This window comes from Lampetra fluviatilis, chromosome 9 (assembly GCF_964198595.1).
Source record: "Lampetra fluviatilis chromosome 9, kcLamFluv1.1, whole genome shotgun sequence".
Lineage (NCBI taxonomy): Eukaryota > Metazoa > Chordata > Hyperoartia > Petromyzontiformes > Petromyzontidae > Lampetra > Lampetra fluviatilis.
The window spans coordinates 5,206,506-5,228,001 of NC_136283.1; the positions used below are offsets into that span (position 1 = coordinate 5,206,506).

General features: G+C 42.9%; 2 protein-coding genes across 4 annotated transcripts; one reads left to right on the top strand and one right to left on the bottom strand.

Annotated features, from left to right (window-relative positions):
* The first annotated feature begins 478 nt into the window (after positions 1–478).
* VPS26A (VPS26 retromer complex component A) lies at positions 479–12,861 on the top strand. Its single transcript, XM_078859638.1, has 9 exons — positions 479–615; positions 4,048–4,197; positions 4,388–4,463; positions 5,581–5,737; positions 6,735–6,899; positions 8,379–8,485; positions 8,930–8,998; positions 9,658–9,800; positions 10,793–12,861. The coding sequence occupies exons 1-9, from the start codon at positions 613–615 to the stop codon at positions 10,892–10,894; spliced, it is 972 nt and encodes a 323-aa protein (XP_078715764.1). The 5' UTR covers positions 479–612; the 3' UTR covers positions 10,895–12,861.
* Positions 12,862–15,692: 2,831 nt separating this feature from the next.
* Positions 15,693–21,015, bottom strand: LOC144934152 (uncharacterized). Of its 3 annotated transcripts, XM_078859642.1 has the most exons (5): positions 20,594–21,014; positions 20,122–20,410; positions 17,523–17,914; positions 16,320–16,447; positions 15,693–16,159 (listed from the first exon to the last, which is right to left on the bottom strand). In XM_078859642.1, the coding sequence occupies exons 1-4, from the start codon at positions 20,825–20,827 to the stop codon at positions 16,325–16,327; spliced, it is 1,038 nt and encodes a 345-aa protein (XP_078715768.1). In that variant the 5' UTR covers positions 20,828–21,014; the 3' UTR covers positions 15,693–16,159; positions 16,320–16,324. The 3 variants fall into 3 exon arrangements, with proteins under 3 accessions (XP_078715768.1, XP_078715767.1, XP_078715766.1); XM_078859641.1 differs by having other exon boundaries at positions 16,376–16,447; positions 20,122–21,015; XM_078859640.1 differs by having other exon boundaries at positions 20,122–21,015.
* Positions 21,016–21,496: the final 481 nt, after the last annotated feature.

Genomic DNA, 21,496 nt, shown 5'->3' on the forward strand with positions numbered 1-21,496 from the left:
CTGATATTATTGCCCATCATCAGCTGATATCATTGCCCATCATCAGCTGATATCAATGCTCACCATCAGCTGATATAATTGCCCATCAGCAGCAGCTGATATCATTGCCCATCAGCAGCAGCTTATATCAATGCCCATCCTCAGCTGATATTATTGCCCATCATCAGCTGATATCATTGCCCATCATCAGCTGATATCAATGCTCACCATCAGCTGATATAATTGCCCATCAGCAGCAGCTGATATCATTGCCCATCAGCAGCAGCTTATATCAATGCCCATCATCAGCTGATACCATTGCCCACCATCAGCTGATACCAATGCCCACCATCAGCTGATGCCATTGCCCACCATCAGCTGATACCAATGCCCACCATCAGCTGATGCCATTGCCCACCATCAGCTGATACCATTGCCCCGTCAGCCGCTGAGACGATTTAGAAACAGCAACTCTTGTCAGCTTGCCGACAAAGCGGCGGCACGTCACGTGGTGCGGGTCACGAGATCCCCTTGCAGTGCTGACGCGGGGCTGGGTGGACGCTTATTGAATAAACTAAAACGTAAAATAAACACGCAACTTTTAACGCTCCTTCGCGGGGACCGCGGATTAGCATGGTGAGTTCGGTGTTTGGTGTTGCACAGCGGATTACGTGTTTTTTGGGGAGGTTTTTTTTAAAATTGCATTTCTTCCCGTCGATCACCGCCGATCCGAGCGAGACCGCTTCTCGCCGCCTCGCCCAGCGGGCCTGAGCGCGAGCTTGTCGGCTTGGGCGACTAGGCGATGCCGAGGCTTCGGCCATGTCCTGCCGGGGATCCGCTTTGACTTTCGAGGTCGTGGGTGTAGTGCATTTGTGTGTGTGCTGGGACGGGTTTTTTAATGGTAAAGTGTCTTAAAGAGTTACACCACCTCCCCGCTTAATTCGCCCATCGGGGCATTAATGTTTATACGGAAATGTAATTGATTTACACGCAGTTTATCGCCTGAGTAATTGCTCGGCGTCGCAATGCAATTTCGTCCTAGTTAAAGAGACAACAAACGAGGGCTCATGTTGTAAGTACGTGCTGCCTAGGCTGTCGTCCCGGGATCTCGCATCGCCGTTTTAAAAGAATCGGTCATGAGAAAGGGCAAATTGTGTAAAGTTACGACCAAGCTCGTCATTATGGAACGCCGGTGCAGTCACGCCTAAAATACCTTTTGATAACGCGTACATTAATGAGGTCCCACTAGCTTTGCGATTGTCGAGTTCCTTTGTTAATAAAGCTTAAACAATGTATATTCGACAACCCGGAACACATGCCTCGATATTCTTTTAAGTATTGTATCTACAAGGTAATTGTGTGTGTGTGTGTTTTAGGGATGCATTTTAAAAGTGAAAACCAAGTACAGTGATATGATTGTTTATTTTATCATCAGGGATGTGTTTGTAATGTGATGGCTTTTTAAAATGTCCGATATCGTATGGATGTTTGCATAAGTGTGCCCTATTCTATTCCAGGGTCTTGCTAAAGCATTTTAATAGGATGCAATCTGGTTTATTGAAGGACTGAAACACACACACACATCACCTACTTTTTTCACATTACATATGTAAAAGCAACCATTACCGACTGGTTTCTGGTAATTGCACAGTAATTTAATAAACACTGACAGTGTTAATCGCCTTGTTTGGAAAAAAAAGTGTAATGTGAGAGATGTTAAACGTTATAATCTCAACTTGCCAGACTAAGTGCGCACATTAAAAGTCTTGATTACATACGTTGCAGGCATATTATTGTAATACACTTGCGATGTATATAGCAACGTCTGCATTTAAATAAGCAATTGTAAAATAAGTGCTACATTTGACAATGTATTCACTTGGAATGAATTTACAAGTCCAGTAAAGCATCTAAAATGGATTTTTTTAAATCCTGAAAAGCATCCAAATATGAGCATTTGTAATGAAGAACATCTGCCATGTGTGGAAGTCAACATGGAAATGTGTTTTATCTGCGGTAGCTGCAACAATACCTATCAACTACTTTTGAATAAATCACTTGGTTTATTGAAACAAAATGACCCCAACATTACAAGTCTACGCACTCAAATTAGTATTACATATTTTATTTTTTAGAAAGACACGAAAGTGCACACAGTCCTCAAAGCTTAATATCGGCCAATATATGCCACCTATTTTAAGTGCTTAACAGAGGTCACCTGTTTTTTAGTGTTAGAAGTGTTACATTTTAATACGTGTTTGCTGTTATAAAACATTGAAAATGTGTAGTGCCTACAGAAGGACAGTCACACACAACACGATAACAGAGTGCCCTTTGTTGGTAGTTACTGCTGACTATGACATGTCACATGTTTTACATGTGATATGTGCATAAGAGCCTCTCTTCTTGTAATTGCCGTTATGAAACAAGCACTATCAGTCGCCATGGCACAAATCTAAGCTGAAAATGTCACGCTGCTGGGTCTCGTACAGTCACAGTAGCTACTCATCCCGCGGAGAAGGCAATCTGGCTGCCGATGGACACGCTTAAGGCTACGGCTGTAAGTTGTGCAGGCTCGTGGTTTGCGCACCATCATTATCACAGCAAAACCTTAACCCCAGCTGAAAAGTGTGTGCCTTAACATGAAAATGCAACCTTTTACTTTAGTAAAGTGGAGCTTCTCTGGACGGTGGAAACTTATTGGCTGGAATGTTTTCTATTGTAACTATTCGTTGGTGGTGTTTACACTAACTTGGCAATGTCATGAGTTGAGTAATTTTGCACGTGATGTGTTACATTTGCATGTGCCAGATTTGTGTAGCCTTATGACAGGATTATCTAACATATTTGCTGCGGTGATACAGCAGTAACAATTCTAGATTTGAAGCTTTCGTGACTGCAATGATTCATATTCTCAGGTTTTTTCGGTAAAGTCACGTAGGTAAAAACATTAAAATTAATGAAAGTAAAATAAAATAAAACAAAACAAAATTGTTTTGTTTTATTTTACTTTCATTAATTTTAATGTTTTTACCTACGTGACTTTACCGAAAAAACCTGAGAATACAGCAGTAACAATTAACTATTTAATGGTACTTTGAATGTAAAATGTGTACGTATTTGAATCGACACAATTCGTCAAGAAGACTGCCTTCAAGACAATGATGTAATAGGTGACGTGCTATGAATATTAGGGTCATTGCCGAAATTGTCACTTGTATAACTGGTCGTATTTTTTAAGTGGTGTTATTGATGAATGTAAGTTTTTGTTATTTGTGCTTGTGCACTAATGCCAATGCACTATCACCAAACGATTTGTAAACATTTTTTATGATCTGCTACTGATTTACAAGGCGGTGATGACTTTCTTAAATTTGGCTATCACAAGCTTGATGTGTATAGCCCCTTTGTCAGTCTTTTGCCAAATGAGGGCCTCCCTATGCCATGGGGTTTTGTGGAGGTTAGTTGATTATACTTCATCACGCAAGTCAGTGCAGGTTTGTGAAGGCATGGAGCATAGGTGTGGTGTCATAGAAGCACAGTACAACAATAGATTTTCTGGCCCTCTGCTGCCAACAGCATCGCCCCATAGTCTATAACAGCCTGTTTACACATGGTGGTTGACCCTCCATGCACGAGCCAGGCCCAAACTTATTTTCTGAGATTTGATCGGGCACATTTGGGGAGATTTGGTCATAAGTTTTAAAATATATGAGACGTGAAAATGCTAAAAATGTTCTACATTACTTTGTTATCAATCAAAAATTATGTGCCGAAAGACCCAAAGAATATGAATAATAATTATGTACATAATAAATAATTATTTTCAGCTGGTGTGCCGTGATTTGTTTATTATATAGCAGTGGCTACTTAACTATTCAAATAGTGTTATAAACAATGTATATAGTGGGTGCATTGAAATAATGGGGGCTGTTATGGAGTCGGGTTTCCACACAGGCCATAGTACATTGTGAATGTGTTTATATTGAAGATAATTGCATTGTGCTGTGCTGCATGCCTATCTTACGTATTTAATCTCGAAAATCCTTCTGCTTGCGGCTGTGACAGAGTTTCCTCACGGGACTTCTGGGCCCTTCTTGCGAGATCGACATTGTGTTGGATGGAGCGGAGACCAGAAAGACTGCTGAGATTAAGACCGAGGATGGAAAGGTGGAGAAACACTTTTTGTACTTTGATGGCGAGTCCGTCTCCGGAAAGGTAAGTTCTGTTGCTTTCCTTAAGTGTATCGCAGTGGAATACATGTATCAAGTAAATTACGCATTTACATTGTTTAAGTAAATTAAGCATTCATGTTTTTTCGAGCCATATAATTTTTTAACAGTACATAGTATAGAGTTATTGCTTCCTATTAATAACATTTTTGTTTTAACTTGTGGTTTGTTTGCAGGTGAACATCACCATGAAGCAGTCAGGGAAGAGGCTGGAGCACAATGGCATAAGGATAGAGTTTATTGGACAGATTGGTATGTCTTACATAATTTTAATTGCACCAAACTATACGAAATGTGCAGTCTTAAATCAAACCGATGGGCACTGTAGCTATATAACTTAGTCAATACTGTACGTACAAGCGGACATTCTCATGTTCCTCTTTAAACATTTTTTTAAATCATTGACAGCCCCGTGTCAAGCACGGTTGTGATGAACGCCTCTCGATGGCGTGTTAGTCACGGGGGTTGTTTGACCAGACTTAATTCTGGTAAGTGCGAGTTTGGCGAAGGTGGGGGGGTCCAGGGACCAGTTCAGATCTCACTCGCCAGTTATGTCAGCAATGGCTGCGATTTTAACTTGGGTTCACCGTGTTCACAGCGCAGTGTGCTAATCACTGCACCTCTGTTCCCCAAAAATAATGACGTGCAGTGTGCTCGTTTCCGGCCGATTTGCTCTCTCTTTACCCTTAACCAATTCTGTTGTATCCGCCCCTCTTCACATGCCTGACTGTCTCATACGTCACTGTAACTATTGTCTCCACCAGCTATTGTTTAGCTCTTACTGATGTCTCAGTACAGAATCTTGTCTTACCATATCTCTTTCCTCTAATATCATCATACCTTCACTCAACTGTTGTTTGTTTTTTATCGTGGATTTTTCCCGTTCTCAAATACTTTTTTGTCTCATTAAAAACACGGTATTGGTCAGCTTCAGCTGCACACCCAATTAACGATTCGGTATACAGCCAGCCATAGCTTCGCAGCCTGTAACACCGGTTATGCATGGCGGTTGCTCCATCCAAGAACTATCCAGGCTCCCCCTTGCTTGGCTGTAAAGGGACTGATTTAATGGGGTGCATTTCGATTGATTTAGTCATGGTGTAAATGCAGTAGAGGGCAATGCAACGCAATCCGTCGTAACGTACTCCTATGCTTCCCCATCTCTTCTCCCGCGCCTTCACCAACCCTCGCTGACCGGCATGGTTATGTATAGTCACATAACCCCCATGAGCTGCACAGCATGGGGGGAGGAGCGCCTTCATTTGTAACAGTGGATTGACAAATAGCCGAACATGTACATGCAGCCATCGAGCAAGCAAACGATGATATTCACACTTGCTGCACGGCTCTGGCGCTCGTGTTGTTTCAGAGCTATTCTATGACAAGAGCAACACCCACGAGTTTGTGAGTTTGGTGAAGGAGCTGGCTTTGCCCGGGGAGCTCACGCAGAGCCGCAGCTACGACTTTGACTTCATGCAGGTGGAGAAGCCCTACGAGTCGTACACCGGCACCAACGTGCGCCTCCGGTGAGTTAACTCACCCACGAGCTTTTTTTATGAGCACCCCCCCCCCGCCCAGGCTTTCATTAACAATGGCCATCGCTGTACTACATTCAGCTTGGCCGTTGATTGTTTTTCTTAAAATGAGGTGCAAACCAATAGAGGTATAGCATTGACTGCAGTCAAGTCAAGAAGAAAGTTCGAAACGATCTACACTACTGTGACTATATATGGGATCAAACTTTTTTGGCATATCTGGAGTATCACCACAGCTGTTTTAAAATTCCCAAATTCTGTTTGTGATCAGCACAGTCCAATATCTGTTACGTATGAAGATAAAATAGTCATTACGTGCTTGCTATGAATGTGTCGAGTGACACCCCTAACACCCTTGCGATATTCAATCTCAAAGGACGATTTAGGTAATATATTTTTACGAAAAAAATGTACATTTATTGCTGGTCTTGTCGTTCTCCGTGTTAAGAAGCCAACACATGGTAAACAAAGAAGTACGTGCTCTCGGGGTACGTTAGCGTGTGCAGATTAGTCTGGGCTTGAGAATGTGCCTCATTTGCATACTGTAGTATATATGCAGTTCTTTTCATTATAAGAATTCCACTTTTGAAGAAGTGATATCCCAGAAAAAGATCATACAAATGTACAAAAACATCTAAATTAGATAATTCTCTTACAGGTGTGGTATATGGACGTTTGAGTGTTATTCCCTCATACCTGGGTTTTCTCCGATTATTCTATCTTCCTTTCGTATGCAAACCACTCGTTGAAATGAAATTGACCAAAGCAACCCAATCCAAGACCCCCTTCTGAAAAAGTGTTTTGTTACTCGGTGATGCTTTTATGGGTAAACAAAGAATATGATTATTACAATTACCATAGTCTCATTATGTTGTGCATTCCCATTTAGTGCAAGTCTATCTTGATCTAAATGACTGCTCAAATACATGTTTTTAAATTGCATTTGCACACGCACGTGTCTATTTCTAATGTCTGGCTGTGCGAGTAGGTATTACTTGAAAGTGACAATCGCCCGCCGTTTGACGGACATTGTGAAGGAGTACGAGCTTGTGGTTCACCAGCTCTCCACATACCCGGACGTCAACAGCTCCATCAAGATGGAGGTGGGCATCGAGGATTGCCTGCACATCGAGTTTGAGTACAACAAGTCCAAGTGAGTCCAGGTTTCGGTTAATACCCTGCATTGAAATCGTATGAAACAGGAGGTGGCCAGTTAAACTAAAAGCAATTTTTTAAATTTTATTTTAGCAGGTAAGGCCAACCGAGCTATGTAACTATTTTTCAGAAGCGACCTGGCCACAAATGATAGCTCAACGGAAGTGGCTTATCACTTGGAAAATTATAGGAGCAGCGAAATAGTCTAAATGCGTGTTTCTAAATGTGGAGGTAAAATAGGAGGACCCAGAGAAAAAAACCACGTGACAATGGAAAGAGCCTGCAATCTCCAAATATACAAGCATTAGGGTGGGGATCAAACCCACGACCTGTATACCAGGCGAGGTCGTTAACATCTCGCCACCGTGGCACCCCAGGTGACTTGTCAGAGCACGAAGTGGCTTCCAAGGGAATGAAGTATTCCTCGCACTGAAAACAGTACACTTGATTGAGATAATCTGCTCTTTTTGAACCTTTGAAAACCCTCTAGAAAATGTAATACTTTGAGGTAAGACTGAACTTATTGAAACCATTGGCTTCACTCAGACCCACACTGTCTGCTGCCACAATAACATCAACACAGCCCCACTCATCACAAATATATTTAAGCCATGTGTTGTACACCTTGGCATTTCCTAAATCAACGCACGTTCACCAAAACATGAAGATCTTTCTTCCTTTTCAGTGACAGGAAAACACATTGTTTTGAATCGACTTGGTTTTCAAAAAAAATGTTTTAGTTCTCCGGTGTTGAAATTATACATTTTTACTGATAATATAAATGTTGGGTGATTTCACCAGAATCACCATTGAAACAACTGCCAATTTCAGCTTGGAATTTAGGAAAGATTTGTGGCCAAGTCCAGTGGCAGCACCATTGCAGTGTATTGTTGGTGCCCAGGTTATGTTTTAATGGCGATTCTAGTAAATACCAGCCACACCACCGGGGACTTCCACTGGGAATATTTCACCACCCGCACCGCCACTGGGACCTCCGAGACTACCACTTGGTCTACTGGTACCACCAGAACACCTGGGACTACCATTAAGACTACATGAACAAATGGGACTACCAACGGGACCACCAGAACTGGCACCATGACCCACGGGGCAGCACCACTTTGATCGCTGGGACCACAGGGACTAATACTCGGGTTCACTGGAATACTGGAATATCCATGACTAATACTACTTGGACTATAGGAACTACCATATCAGTAGATGCTGACTCGTGTATGTAAGGAGTTGCCCCGATGAAAATTGCAATTTATGCTGGAATAATGCAGAATGGAATGCTATGAATCAAACGTGATTCCTGCAAGAATATGCCAGCTCTAGTCATCAATAACATTAACATTTTCCTTTCAGTGAGCTGATTGCTGATGTGGAAATTATGATATTTGATAGGTAATGACCATGTGTAAAGTGTTATATGCATGCAAGTGTGATGGTTTATGGTTTTGGCATTGCTGTGCAGGTATCACCTGAAGGATGTGATTGTGGGTAAAATCTACTTCCTGCTTGTGAGGATCAAGATCCAGCACATGGAACTGCAGCTCATCAAGAAGGAGATCACGGGTGGCGGTGAGTGGGACAGTTGTGGCTGAGAGCCTAGGACACAACACTCATTCATCACAATATCGAATGTTTCATTAATTTAGTTAACTGCATCCACATATGCTATCAAATGCAGTTAATACAAATTACTCATTAACTTGATATCGCATGATCCCATTCATGTTATGGGATGTTATTCACATGAATGATGCTATATATAAATGAAACGTCATACTTGGCTTGTTGGGGTGGTGGCAGGTTTAACGCCATTGATATTTACGCGATCTAACCCCAACAAACCTTTATTGTGAATAAAATGGAAGTATTATTATATACAGTTTCATTACAATTCCAGTGACACTTCACTACTCGGGTGAAACACAGTTGTCAGTTGTAGTGTCCATGTGACTATTGGACATGCATTGGTGACTAAAGATCTGATACCAATGGGTTTATTTGTTGTCCCTGCAGGTCCAAGCACGACCACAGAAAGCGAGACCATAGCCAAGTATGAGATTATGGACGGTGCCCCCGTTAAGGGTGAGTGGTTTGTGTCTGTCTGAACTCGTCAATAAAATAAAGAAGCCATACAATACACCTCATGGCTTCCAAATATTTCAATAAAACAGGTTATACTCTTTGGTTCTTTTGGTAAAGCCACGTAGATAGAAAAGTAAATAATAAATATCTTTTCCTTTTTTACCTACGTGACTTTACCGAAAGAACCAAAGAGTATGAATTCCTGCAGTCACGAAAGCTGCAAATCAAAACGGGTTATATTATATCTTGGCATTTTATGGGCTATAATGACAATTTCAAAATAAAACCTTATTCAAAACTCTACAGGGATGAGCACTCAAGCATAATACATTATAACCACTGTGCTGCGCATGTACATGTGTACACGCAGAGCCCTTTTGTCAATCCAAAGCTGGGATGAAGGGATTTGCCACACTTCGAGTTGTGATTGGTTATTCGACAATGTTTCATCACGCTGGTGAATGTGGGTTGGTGAAGGAGGGAAGCTTAGATGTGGTAGCATAGTACAGTAGAGCATAGAGTTTGCTGCACTGCCCTCTGATGTTCATGTCGTAGCATAACCCCACAGTCTTTGCTGTGTAAAATGCTTTTATAAAAAAACATTGGGCTACTGAATGCCTGCGTGGTTGTAACCACCCGAACTGCCGTGGCTCGCACAGGAGAGTCCATCCCCATCCGACTCTTCCTCGCCGGCTACGATCTCTCCCCCACCATGAGAGACGTCAACAAGAAGTTCTCTGTGCGTTACTTCATCAACCTGGTGCTCATCGATGAGGAAGACCGGCGATACTTCAAGCAGCAGGTGCGTGGCAGGTGTAGGACGTGGGCAAACGCGAACGCCTGGCGAGAGCGAACCGACTGTGTGCCTGCTTTTTTTCCCGTCACCAAATTTCACCCACGTGTAGTGTATTGTTTAAATTTCACCCACACGTGTAGTGTGTTTATTAGCCATGTTGCTTGTCAACTGAGAGTTTGCAAATCAGGATAGGATTTCGTAGGCCTACAAAAGATTGACATCGCCCGGGGGGGATCATAAGGGTTAGAGGTTTATGAGCATGGTTATAATTTTGAAATGTTTTAAATCCCTCCACCTGTGTGTGAATAAAGTATATTGTAAGTGTGGCATGAGGATATAAGGGGTCACAAGCTAATCTTAAATAACTTTTGAACCTTTTTTAACAGCTGAAACTGGGTAAGGCAGCAGGAGTGTCCCAACATTCCTGCTGAAGTGTTGAAAGAAAGTGGCTAACAGATGCTGGAGTAGCTGTATAATCAAAGCTGTATGGGATAGAGGGAGCATTTCCCACATGATTGGAAAAAGTCCATAGTAATACCATTACATAAGATGACAAATAAGGAGTGTAGTAACTAGAGAGACACATTTACTGAGAATTCTAAGGAAAGGGTTTACTAGGGTTTTGCTAAATAGAATACACGGGCAGATAAAAGTACACTTAAGGGATCATGTAATTGGGAAGATAAGTGTTGCTTTTCCTCGCTCTGCGCACCAATTGTATGTTTGTTTAATTTCTTTCACACCGTATGTAGCCAACCGTGCTCATCGGAGGTGCAGGGGAAGGACAACAAACTCAACACAACACGCAGTTCTAAAGAAATTCATTTTCAATCTAGATTTAAAAATGCATAGCTCCAGTGGCTTCATCTTATCGGAAGGTAGAGGATTCCAGATGGCCGTAGAAGTGCATCTTAAAGCACGCGATGCAGTGACCGTCTTCATTTTTATTTTGATGGATATATGTACGTTTTGCTCAGAGTATATTGGGCTGTTCACAGGAGGTGGTGTTATGGAGGAAGGCTCCAGAGAAGATGAAGAGAAGACCGTACGCATACCATTACGAATCGACAACTCAGGATGCCCATCAAGCTGAGATATGATGTTTCACTGGCCAGCCCTTTCATATGTCCTGATTAACCCATCGCTACCTCCCAACTTCCCCTTGTGTCCACGTGCAGGCTGTGTGATTTGGAGGTTTTACCAAATTCTCTGGGTTTTTTTGCATGATTTGGACATAAACACCGAACTTTCACATTCTGGCACATCCATGTCTCAGTTTCCTCACTATTTGAGACCTGGGAAACATGGTGGTGAAAGTTCATCTCGGTTTCAAAGTAAAACTGTGAGCAAAGTCATTTCATTTGGATGTGTTTCTTATGTGTTTGGCAGTACATATTCATACATAAAGTCATGTTTTTGTTTTCTCAAGTAATGCTTAATTTTTCACAAACGTGTTGTACTTTGTTTTGCACATTTTACTGAATTATCTTGATCGTTTTTGCAATTTTCGTTTTTCCCATAATCGGTTATAATCTAAAAGGTTATTTGTAATTTGTCCAATTCTGATTGTAATGGTTATTATCCTTATTAGTTTTTAACAATATCACAATAAGGAACTTTGCTTATGATCATGGGCTGTGCGAGGCACTGCGTCATTTCGTTTGGAGGCTATGCATTAGCCACATTTAAGATGCAGATTTATTCGGTTTAAAATTAGAAACAACATAACATAGCACTTTATGCCCACAAGCAGTTTTAAAGTATCATGCAACGGCAAGCACATCCTACATTACCGTCTTTCAATGAGAGAAAAAATAAATAATGAAGATCATTTTGGTTTACATTTTCTGTCTGTACTTGACAGTTACCACCGGAAGTGCAACATTTTATTTGTAAAAAAAAGTGCAGCAGTAATGTCAGCTTAAAGAAGATGTCGCATATTCACCGATATCCAAGGATCATCTGCTGTGCATATCATCAGCGCTGCTGTGTGATTACCCTGCCCGTGTAAGTCTTGCACACGTGTACTTATTTCGAACCGCATGCCCTCTTGTCATCAGATTCACTTTGTTACTGTCTTCAATCACGTCCATGGTTATATATGTACCCTTGTCTGCATGTTCTTCAATCAAATCGCAGTACTGTATACCACTGAACCATCAAGCAGTCGGCAAAGGTTATAAAAAAAAGTTGTATATATCCATCATAAACTTGTATAAAACTCTATCTTTAACATACCACAAATACATATTAACAAGAACAGCGCCTGAATATCTGCGAGTTCAGTGACTTTATTGACATGCAGTTATCGCATATTATGCATTTGTTTAAACCTTTCGATCATGCTCCAAACTTACTATAAACTTGATATGATGCGGTGTGTATGCATTCTCTCTGCCTACATATGCTAACATTACAGCTAAAGTCAATTGCTAGTAGGCATCGGGCAAAGTCCAAATCTCATGTATTTCACTCGATTGTAAAACACTTGACTTGAAAAGGAAAAAATTTCATTGTGACACTTGGTATATTGGGGTATTAATGGCATGAAGGTCCTTTAAAAAAATATACATTTACATAAATGTTTATTCATGAGGAAGCCATTCTTAAAGGGTGATAGTGGCTCTTGACAAAAGGTAATTCTAAAAAAAAATTGTGCTGTATTAACAAAGGTTGTGCTGCCAATTCCAAATGTTTTTGCCTTCATTTTCTGAGCTGTTATCAAAGCATGCTTGTTAAACGCTTAATATGCAGTATAAAAAGCAAAGTTTTTTTGTACATTGTGTGCCAGTGTAGTGGTTTTCTTGCTTAAATGACACGCAGTCCACTACTCCACGCAGTAATCGGAGTACGAGCAGTGTGGCTGGCTTTACTGTTATTTAGCAACTGCAGATTAAGAGCTATGACGTATGCCAAACGACAACACGTGAATGGGAATGATTATATAAATATTGGCAATGTCAACTGCTATATATAGGTATTTGAGGCATATTTTTGTGTTATTTCAAATTAAACGACACCTTTCCCTTTGTTTCTGCATTTTATGCAAATAAAATTGCTAATTGAGCATTTTACACGGGTTTTTGTATTGGAGACCAAATGGCTTTTTGTGGTTAAGACGCTACCTGCTATGAGTGCACTAAGAAGCCATGTTTATGAAGTGGTTTTTTGTTCACCTGTTGAAGACTGCACACAATGCACCTGGCGAACCGAGTTCCGATCGCTTGTTTAATACCCCAAATGTCTTGTTTGCGATTTAACCCGGACTGACCAGCTTCGTGGAGCGTGGTCAAACAAACCACCATGACTGCCCATGGCATGGGGTGGGGGGGATTCAACTGCAGCGGTTTGGATTCAGGGGTTTAAAGGTTGTTTGACGCCACGTGGCCGCGGTATTTTTGAAATAACGAGCGCATCAAAAGTGCACCGTGCAGGCATTGCTCTGCTCGGGCGTGCAACTGGAGTCGCTGCTGCCGCCGCCACCCTTTTACCTTGGTGCATGGGTTTTAGTGGCGTTCACGACGTGCGAGTGGTGGGGCTTGGGGGGTGGAGACAACATAGCCGTCAACCCATATGGTTCACCCGAATTCTTGTCCAGGAAAATTGAGTTCAGGTTCATACGGTGTCCAGCCGTTTCAATACCGCCAATTATGGCTATTTGTTTCTCCCTTGGGATGGGACTTTGTAGGATGAACATTGAGATTTGTAAGGGCACGGGGTGACCAATAAGGTCTTAGTTGGTCTTATAAGGTAGGCACTGATAAGGGGTTGACAGGTATGAGACAAGAGGGTGGTTGGGGTGGGGCGATTTCACGAATACCAAAGTCACTCTTAGAGAAATTGATAATATAGCGATGAGGCAAGGGGTATCCAGACGAGGTAAAAAATTAACCCGTAAAAACAAAAGTTTTTCACTATAAATCCTTTATATGCGTGGCGGCCAGAGTCCTCTCGTCCTCTGGCTTGAGATGGCTGCCACCTATGGGTCAGATGATTGCCTGCCACCATTAAGCAATTGGTAATTAAATATAAAAAAAAAATTCCTAAAAAGTTAAATTTTGGAACAAATTTTTCACAAAAATAAATTGTCACGCACAACGAGTCTGTGTGCAAAATGTCAGCTCGATTGGATCACGGGAAGTGGGTTAAAAAACGACCGAAAGATTTGCACGGTCGTAAGCACGCAAGCAAGCAAGCACACTTAATATAAAGGATTTAAAAAGGCAGCTGATAGGAGCAACATTATGATAGTATCAGATGAAACGATAGGTAAATGAACTGGAGGGATGGTCGGCGAAAGATTTGTTTGAGATAGAAGACGTGAACATACTTGAAGACTGAACCAGTCACTGTCATGAGGCCATTTGACCGAATATATCGGTCAAATTGCCTTTTTTCAACCCCAAGATGCAATACGATTGCGAGAAGATGCTCACACAGCTATAGAGAAGTGCAATCATGGAACCACTGACTTGCCTGCTGACATCTGTAACTAACTTAAGATGATCATGTTGCAAGATTAATATACTATTGGCATGACTGTATATTACCTGCTCTGACCTTTCGATCAGAAAAGTGGATATTAATGAAGCAAATTGAAGCAGAGTGCACAGAAGCATAGAGGTACATGCTTGGAATGACATACATAGAAACACACGGATTCGAAAACAAGCAGATTAAAGGCAATTGACGAAGCCAAGTGGGCTTGGACAAGACGAGTTGCTAGCAGGGATGATGACGAGTGGTGAATGATGGAATTGCATTCCAGGGAGGGAACATAATGAGGAGACGGAGCAATTAGATCAGCTCTTGTGCACGTGCCGGGTAGATTGTTGCATCACAGGTTCGTGAGGTGGGGAGGCTTTCATCCAGCAGTAAATCGATCGTGGCTGATGATTAATTTACTTTGAGCATACAGGATTTAAAATGATTGATAGCGAACCACTTGTGCACGTTTTGCAAATCAACATTTTGCAAATCAACATGTGAGCTTGCTTTTTGTCTACCGAATATCCTTGCAGTTATGGCACTCACCACCAAATCTAGATTTAACTCACCACCAAATCAATTCGCACTGGCCTGTGCTTCCATTTCTGTCCAGATCTATCCAGTTTAAAAGTTGAACTTAAACACCGTGTGACACTAGCGCTTGTCATTATGGCAAAAATAAGGGTCATACCAAATATGGGTGTCGTACGTCATCTCCCACCTCCTGAATGAGTTGTACTGGAATGACACGGATTGTTTTCAGTACGCACCTTAACATTTGAAGTAGTCCGTAAAGTATATATTCTGGGGTGGAATGGTGGTCCAGCAGTTTAGTGGCGTGCGATGAATCTGGCGACCCGAGTTCAATTGCTGGCCATGGTAAAAGCCAAGTCGCAATTGATACTAGACCCGATCCTGGGACACCCATCTCTTTCACCAACAAGTACCGACCAGCATAATGAAGTATGGTTAGACAAACCCCATGGGACTGATGAGGCTAAGTATTTATCCATCAGTGGATTGACTTAAGGGCTTTGCATTATTTATGACATTTATAATACTACTTACATTGATGTGCCAAAGTATGTACACAAGCAACAGATAAGCAGGTGATGGAAGAGTTGATGCATATTTCCACGGGCTCCGCCAAGATGTAACACTGCCAGGCTTGACGACTCCTTAGTCAAGACTCTACGTGAATTGCACCCACTATCTAAAAATATACTCCAGATTTAATAGTTCGCGTAGACTACCAATTAAAATGCATTCAACCAATGTTCATTTTACTTTATGGAAAAATTACAAATGTATAAATTTCTTACTATTGCAGAAAATTGTTGTCTTGGTTTGCATGACGTGATTTTTCAAACATTTCACCTTTTAAGTTATAGAACACAAACTTGTCAGACATGAATCCACCATATTTTATTACCAGTACTCAATAACATTCACCAATTAACAAAATCTGATAAACAAAAGCATTCAGATCATAGGAATCGACATTATTTAACGAAGTTTAATATCCGATTAAACTTCACTTTGCATATTCAAACCAATGCAATTTTCCCAAAGATCTCATCTGATTTGTGAAGGTCTGGGACTATTATGCACCACATCACACTATATACAATGCCAACGTTGCAAGAAAAATAAAAACACTATTTAAGGGGATTGTCTTCATATCCCAAAGAACCCAAACTATTGAAGTATAAATCAGTACCTGTTAACTAAATATGTATATATTTTTTTCATGTGTGCATACGCTGTAGCATTATTGATGTCCTTTCCTCGTACACCTGGATGATTGGATTGATGCTTGAATTGTTTCCATTGGCTGTTGTGTGCAAAGGTTGCACAGCACTCACAGGCTCCGATCACTGAAAGAGAAACGTGTGGTATTTTAATTTCTAAAACTGATACCACATTGCAAGAATAATGTACTGCAAAAGTAAAAAAAAAACAAGTCCTGTTTATGACTTTAAAATAACATGACGCTCTAGTCTGGTGCGCATGCACACACACAATACAATGACATACTATGGTTAGATGTTGAAGTCCCGACTCCGTTTGAGCGATGGCATGGCTTCACTCACGTTCTGATCCAGACGCTGATATTTGGTCCGCTGCCCAGTGGAGGGTTTTCTCCCAATGCAATTTGACATGATCTGTAAAACAAAAACATGTAATATCACAAACTTCATCATGACCCAGAGGCTCTTGTATTTGTTTGGGCCTACATGTTTATCCTATATGTCAACATATTCACCCCAAACAACACCAATATCTAGGCTGTGTGTCTCCACAGATGTCTGGATGTGTTTCAATCTTTCTTTCGGAAAACACCTTAAAACCATGGTTAGGTTATCTAGTGATTGAAAGATATAGACACATTTTTATTCAAATATATACGGATGGCATCACCAGAATGCTTGACTGCAACTTGGAGGTCTTATTTTCTCAAAGCTTAAATTGTCAGACAACCCAGCCCCATATCGACAAAGGGTTATCTGCTGTTTGGGTCACATGCTCATTTAAGTTACTATTAAAACAAATTGGGAAAAAATATTTATATCCACGTGACTTAGCTTTTAGGACACCAACTTGACTTTTTACGATTCATTTTATATATTGGCTTTCACGACCAATATTTAGTTTTCATGAATACAGTAGTTTAATGTTGGCTAGATCGTGTAGGTATAATGTATTGTTTCAACTATAACTCTCCACCATCCGAGAGAAACAATCAAATCAAGTTGTCATGTGGGCAAATATGCTAAATTATAGTTCTTTCTGCTAACCAGAATGTTGAAAAGCAAGCAAATCAATTGTCACGTGCACATTATACCGACACGATCTAACCCGAAATAAACGAATTATGAATCATATTTTACTGTTACTATCTACAGCCCATTTGTCAATCCATATCACAGGGCACTACCCTACACGACACCACGGTTTCACATCACCAACTTGACAAAAACAGTGGATTTTGGCAGAATGTTAACAAGTGTGCCATTGTGCTGTTCAACCTTCCAATGTTTTCGGGTTGCTGTTCAGCTTGACGTCTGGCGTGTCGCTACTCTAGGCGCTGGGGGCGGGGGGGGGTGAGTCTTCTGGAATTCAGTTCCTGAGGAAGTTTCCGGCATGGAGGCGCGAAATTTCAGATGTCGTGGCGAACGATAGACGTAACCCGAGGACGCATTTTTTTTGGACTACGACGGTGTGATCCGTTAGCCTCACCTTGCGCTTGTTGTGGTAGCCGATGTACAGCACGGCAACCAGGGCTGCAGCGACCACCAGGTACGTGATGAAGTGGCTGTCCTCCTCTTCATCGTCAGCCAAGATGTCGATTCGCGGTTTCACTTCCTGCAATGATTCGTCGGCATCTTGTTGGTTTGCGTCCTCGTCATCATCGTCTGCATCCTTTGGATTCTCGTCCTCGTCATCATTATCGTCACCCTGGTCAGTTGCCACGTTGTTGTAATCGTCATCTTCTGGCGCATTGGCTTCTTCTCCTTCTTGTGGTTCATCAATGCTGTTGTTGCCTTCTTCCACGATGGTGGTCGATGGAGAAGATGTAGAGGTTGCGACTGTAGTTGGCAGCTTACTGGCCGTCGTTGGCTCTGTTTTTCCTGAAAAGTGGTTAATAAAATACATCAAAGATGGTACTCTACAGCAGTTTAACAATGCACAAACACATGGTGTTTAGCTTGGCTCATTTTCCAATTAAAGCGCACATATGAAATACGCCTACACCGTTTGAAAAATACAATTGATCTATAAAATGTAGTAAAAAATGGACGGCCCTATTGTGAAATCCTCTCCTGCCCGAAGGCCTCCCCCTCCCACGTTGCACAGGTAATGGGGGTTGTTTTACCATATTTCACCACACCGTTTAGTGCGAGTTGTTGAAGTGGCGGAGAGTCCAAGACTAGTTCAGATTTCACTCGCCATTTATGGTATCTGAGGGCAGGAAACGAACTTAGGGGCTTTGTCTGGTTCTTTGCACAGCGTGCTGATAACTGCGTCAGCACGCCAGCAAGTACTCTCGCTAAACTAACCGAAAACACCCAAACCACCGTTATGGGACCTCCTTTGCCAGTACCAAAACATAATAGGTTATAATGTAGCAGCTCACCCCGAGCTCTCATTACTCTGATAGTGCATTGTCTTTGTGCTGTACGCCTTTTGGCGTCCTCTGGTCTAACACCTATTGAGACTAGGCTCTAAAGAAAGCGGTCTCTGGTGTGGACCAATTTGTTTCAAAGACAATGCATAGATTATCACAGTATGTTTTTTTGTTTGCATTCTGACCTCAAGTATTGTGGTTAATGCAGACATGATTCCTTGTAAAAGGTTTCAGTTTGGTGTTTTAACATCTTAACACCTGTTTTGTTGCAATACAAAGGGGAAAACCTATTCTCATACCAAGCCACCGTTTAAGTCCTAACTAACATGGGGAAACACACACACGTGTACAACAATACACGATTATTATGCATTTTTTTACCGAGCTTTGTGGTATAAATGTGGGGAAAAGTGTTGTGGATGTCAAGGTATGCGAGAGAAAACAGGCAGGTAAACTGTAAAATTAAGTACTGAGAAGCAGGGGGCAGACCAAATGAAAGCCCACTCCTCTACAGCTCGTCGTCTTTCCAGAAGTCAGCTCAAGTGGCACCTTGCCACACTCACCGCTGCCACGAAAGCGATGGTCAAACCCAGTGGGGGGGCCCAGCATATGACCCCAAAAGGCCCCGCTCAATGTGCCGCTTTCAAATACGGGCAACAAAACTGACACCTTTTTTACAAGTAGTCATGTTTGCATAGACCACAACACCTGCAGTCATAATGCAAACAAAAAACATAACTCTGATAATGTGCACTGTCCTTGAAGTTGATTGGTCCACACCCGAGACAGCTTTCCTTAGAGCCTAGTCTCACATGGGTTGGACCAGATGACGCCAAAAGGCACACAACTTAAAGACAATGCACCATCAGAGTATGAGAGTTCGGGGTAAGCATTTACAACCATTGGAACCTCATTTGCCAGCATTATGACTGCAGGTATTGTGGTCTATGCAAACATGACTCCTTGTAAAAAAGGTGTCAGTTTTGTTGCCAGATAGAAGGGTAAAAAAACAATTATCGTATTTTTTACTGGCAAACGAGGTTCCAATGGTGATGATAGATATTTTTTTTCCAAAAAAGCCAGCAAACACGTCGGCGTGTGTGTCCGTTACTCTCTACGGTGGCAATGTCATTGACGAGCACCATTGCAACGTCGTCTAAAACAGTGGTACCAAAATAAGCATTTACACCTCCCTCGCCACCAAAACGCAGTTTAACACGTAAGGCTTTCGCGACTAAAATTATATTTTTACGCGATTTAACCACACCGCCCCCCCCCCAAAATAAAATGATTTATCGCGAACTAAATGCATTGCTCACTTTTTTTTTAAACAAATACACAAAATTTTACGGCACGCTTTCGTCCACCGACGCTCCACATAAGGTGTGTGGGCCCCCTCGTCAAGCCGCTGTATTCGATTACATTCGATGGGATTCGATTCACGGCAAGCTCGGCTGTGAGTCGGTTCGTGTTAAGAACTAAAAGAAGATGCAATTAGGGTGAGCTGGGAAGATGCCGTGAGCTGTGACGATGATGAATAGGCGCAGAAATAGAAGCTACGTTAAAGACGGCCTCCTGAGCAAGCCGATCGAATGGACATCGGTGATACAAGAGCTCCGTCCGTAGCTCATCGGATCCCTCCGTTGTACATAAATATCCCGATTGTGACCCCATGCAGGCATGGTGACTTCTGGCTTTAGTTAAACTCACCTTCCACAGTCGATGGCTTCGTCGGCACGTTTGCAGTCGGAGATATTGGCTTGGCGGTCTTCTGGGTTGATGCCTGGGTGGGTGCCTCATCCCCGCCCTGGACGGCTGCCTCATCCTTGTCATGGGCGGCTGCCTCCTCACCCTTGCCCTGGGTGTCTACCTTCTCACCCTTGCCCTGGGTGGTTGCCTCACCCTTGCGCTGGGTGTCTGCCTCCTCACCCTTGCCCTGGGTGTCTACCTTCTCACCCTTGCCCTGGGTGGTTGCCTCACCCTTGCCCTGGGTGTCTGCCTCCTCACCCTTGCCCTGGGTGTCTACCTTCTCACCCTTGCCCTGGGTGGTTGCCTCACCCTTGCGCTGGGTGTCTGCCTCCTCACCCTTGCCCTGGGTGTCTACCTTCTCACCCTTGCCCTGGGTGGTTGCCTCACCCTTGCGCTGGGTGTCTGCCTCCTCACCCTTGCCCTGGGTGTCTACCTTCTCACCCTTGCCCTGGGTGGTTGCCTCACCCTTGTCCTGGGTGGTTGCCTCCTCACCCTTCTCCTTGGTGGTTGCCGTATCATTGACCTGGGTGGTTGCCAGAATCTTGGTCTGTTCGGATTTCACATCAACAGTCTCGGTGGTTGGTATCGAAAGAGCGAATGCAACGTCGCACAGCGCAGCGACCAGAGCGAGCGCGAGCGCCGCGTACACACAACGAGCCCTCCTCATGGCGGGCGGGGAGACGAGGGGTGTTGGTGAAAGCGACGTTCTAACGTGGAGACGAGAAGGCGGAGTGACCCCCGTAACGTGGCGTGAACTCGGTCCGTGTCGTCCTCTTGCCGTCCGTCTCGCACCGCCCCGGACACGCGGCGAGTCACATCCGCGTGACGCATCCACATTACCCACAGCGCATGCGCATAGTGGATTCGATTTCCCACATCTTACGCGCGTAGTGGATTAGATTCTCTACACCGCATACGCATAGTGGATTAGATTCCCCACACCGCATGCGCATAGTGGGTTAGATTCCCCACACCGCCTGCGCGTAGTGGATTAGATTCTCCACACCGCATGCGCATAGTGGATTAGATTCTCCACACCGCATGCGCATAGTGGATTAGATTCCCCACACCGCATGCGCATAGTGGATTAGATTCTCCACACCGCATGCGCATAGTGGATTAGATTCCCCACACCGCATGCGCATAGTGGATTAGATTCTCCACACCGCATGCGCATAGTGGATTAGATTCTCCACACCGCATGCGCATAGTGGATTAGATTCTCCACACCGCATGCGCATAGTGGGTTAGATTCCCCACACCGCCTGCGCGTAGTGGATTAGATTCTCCACACCGCATGCGCATAGTGGATTAGATTCTCCACACCGCATGCGCA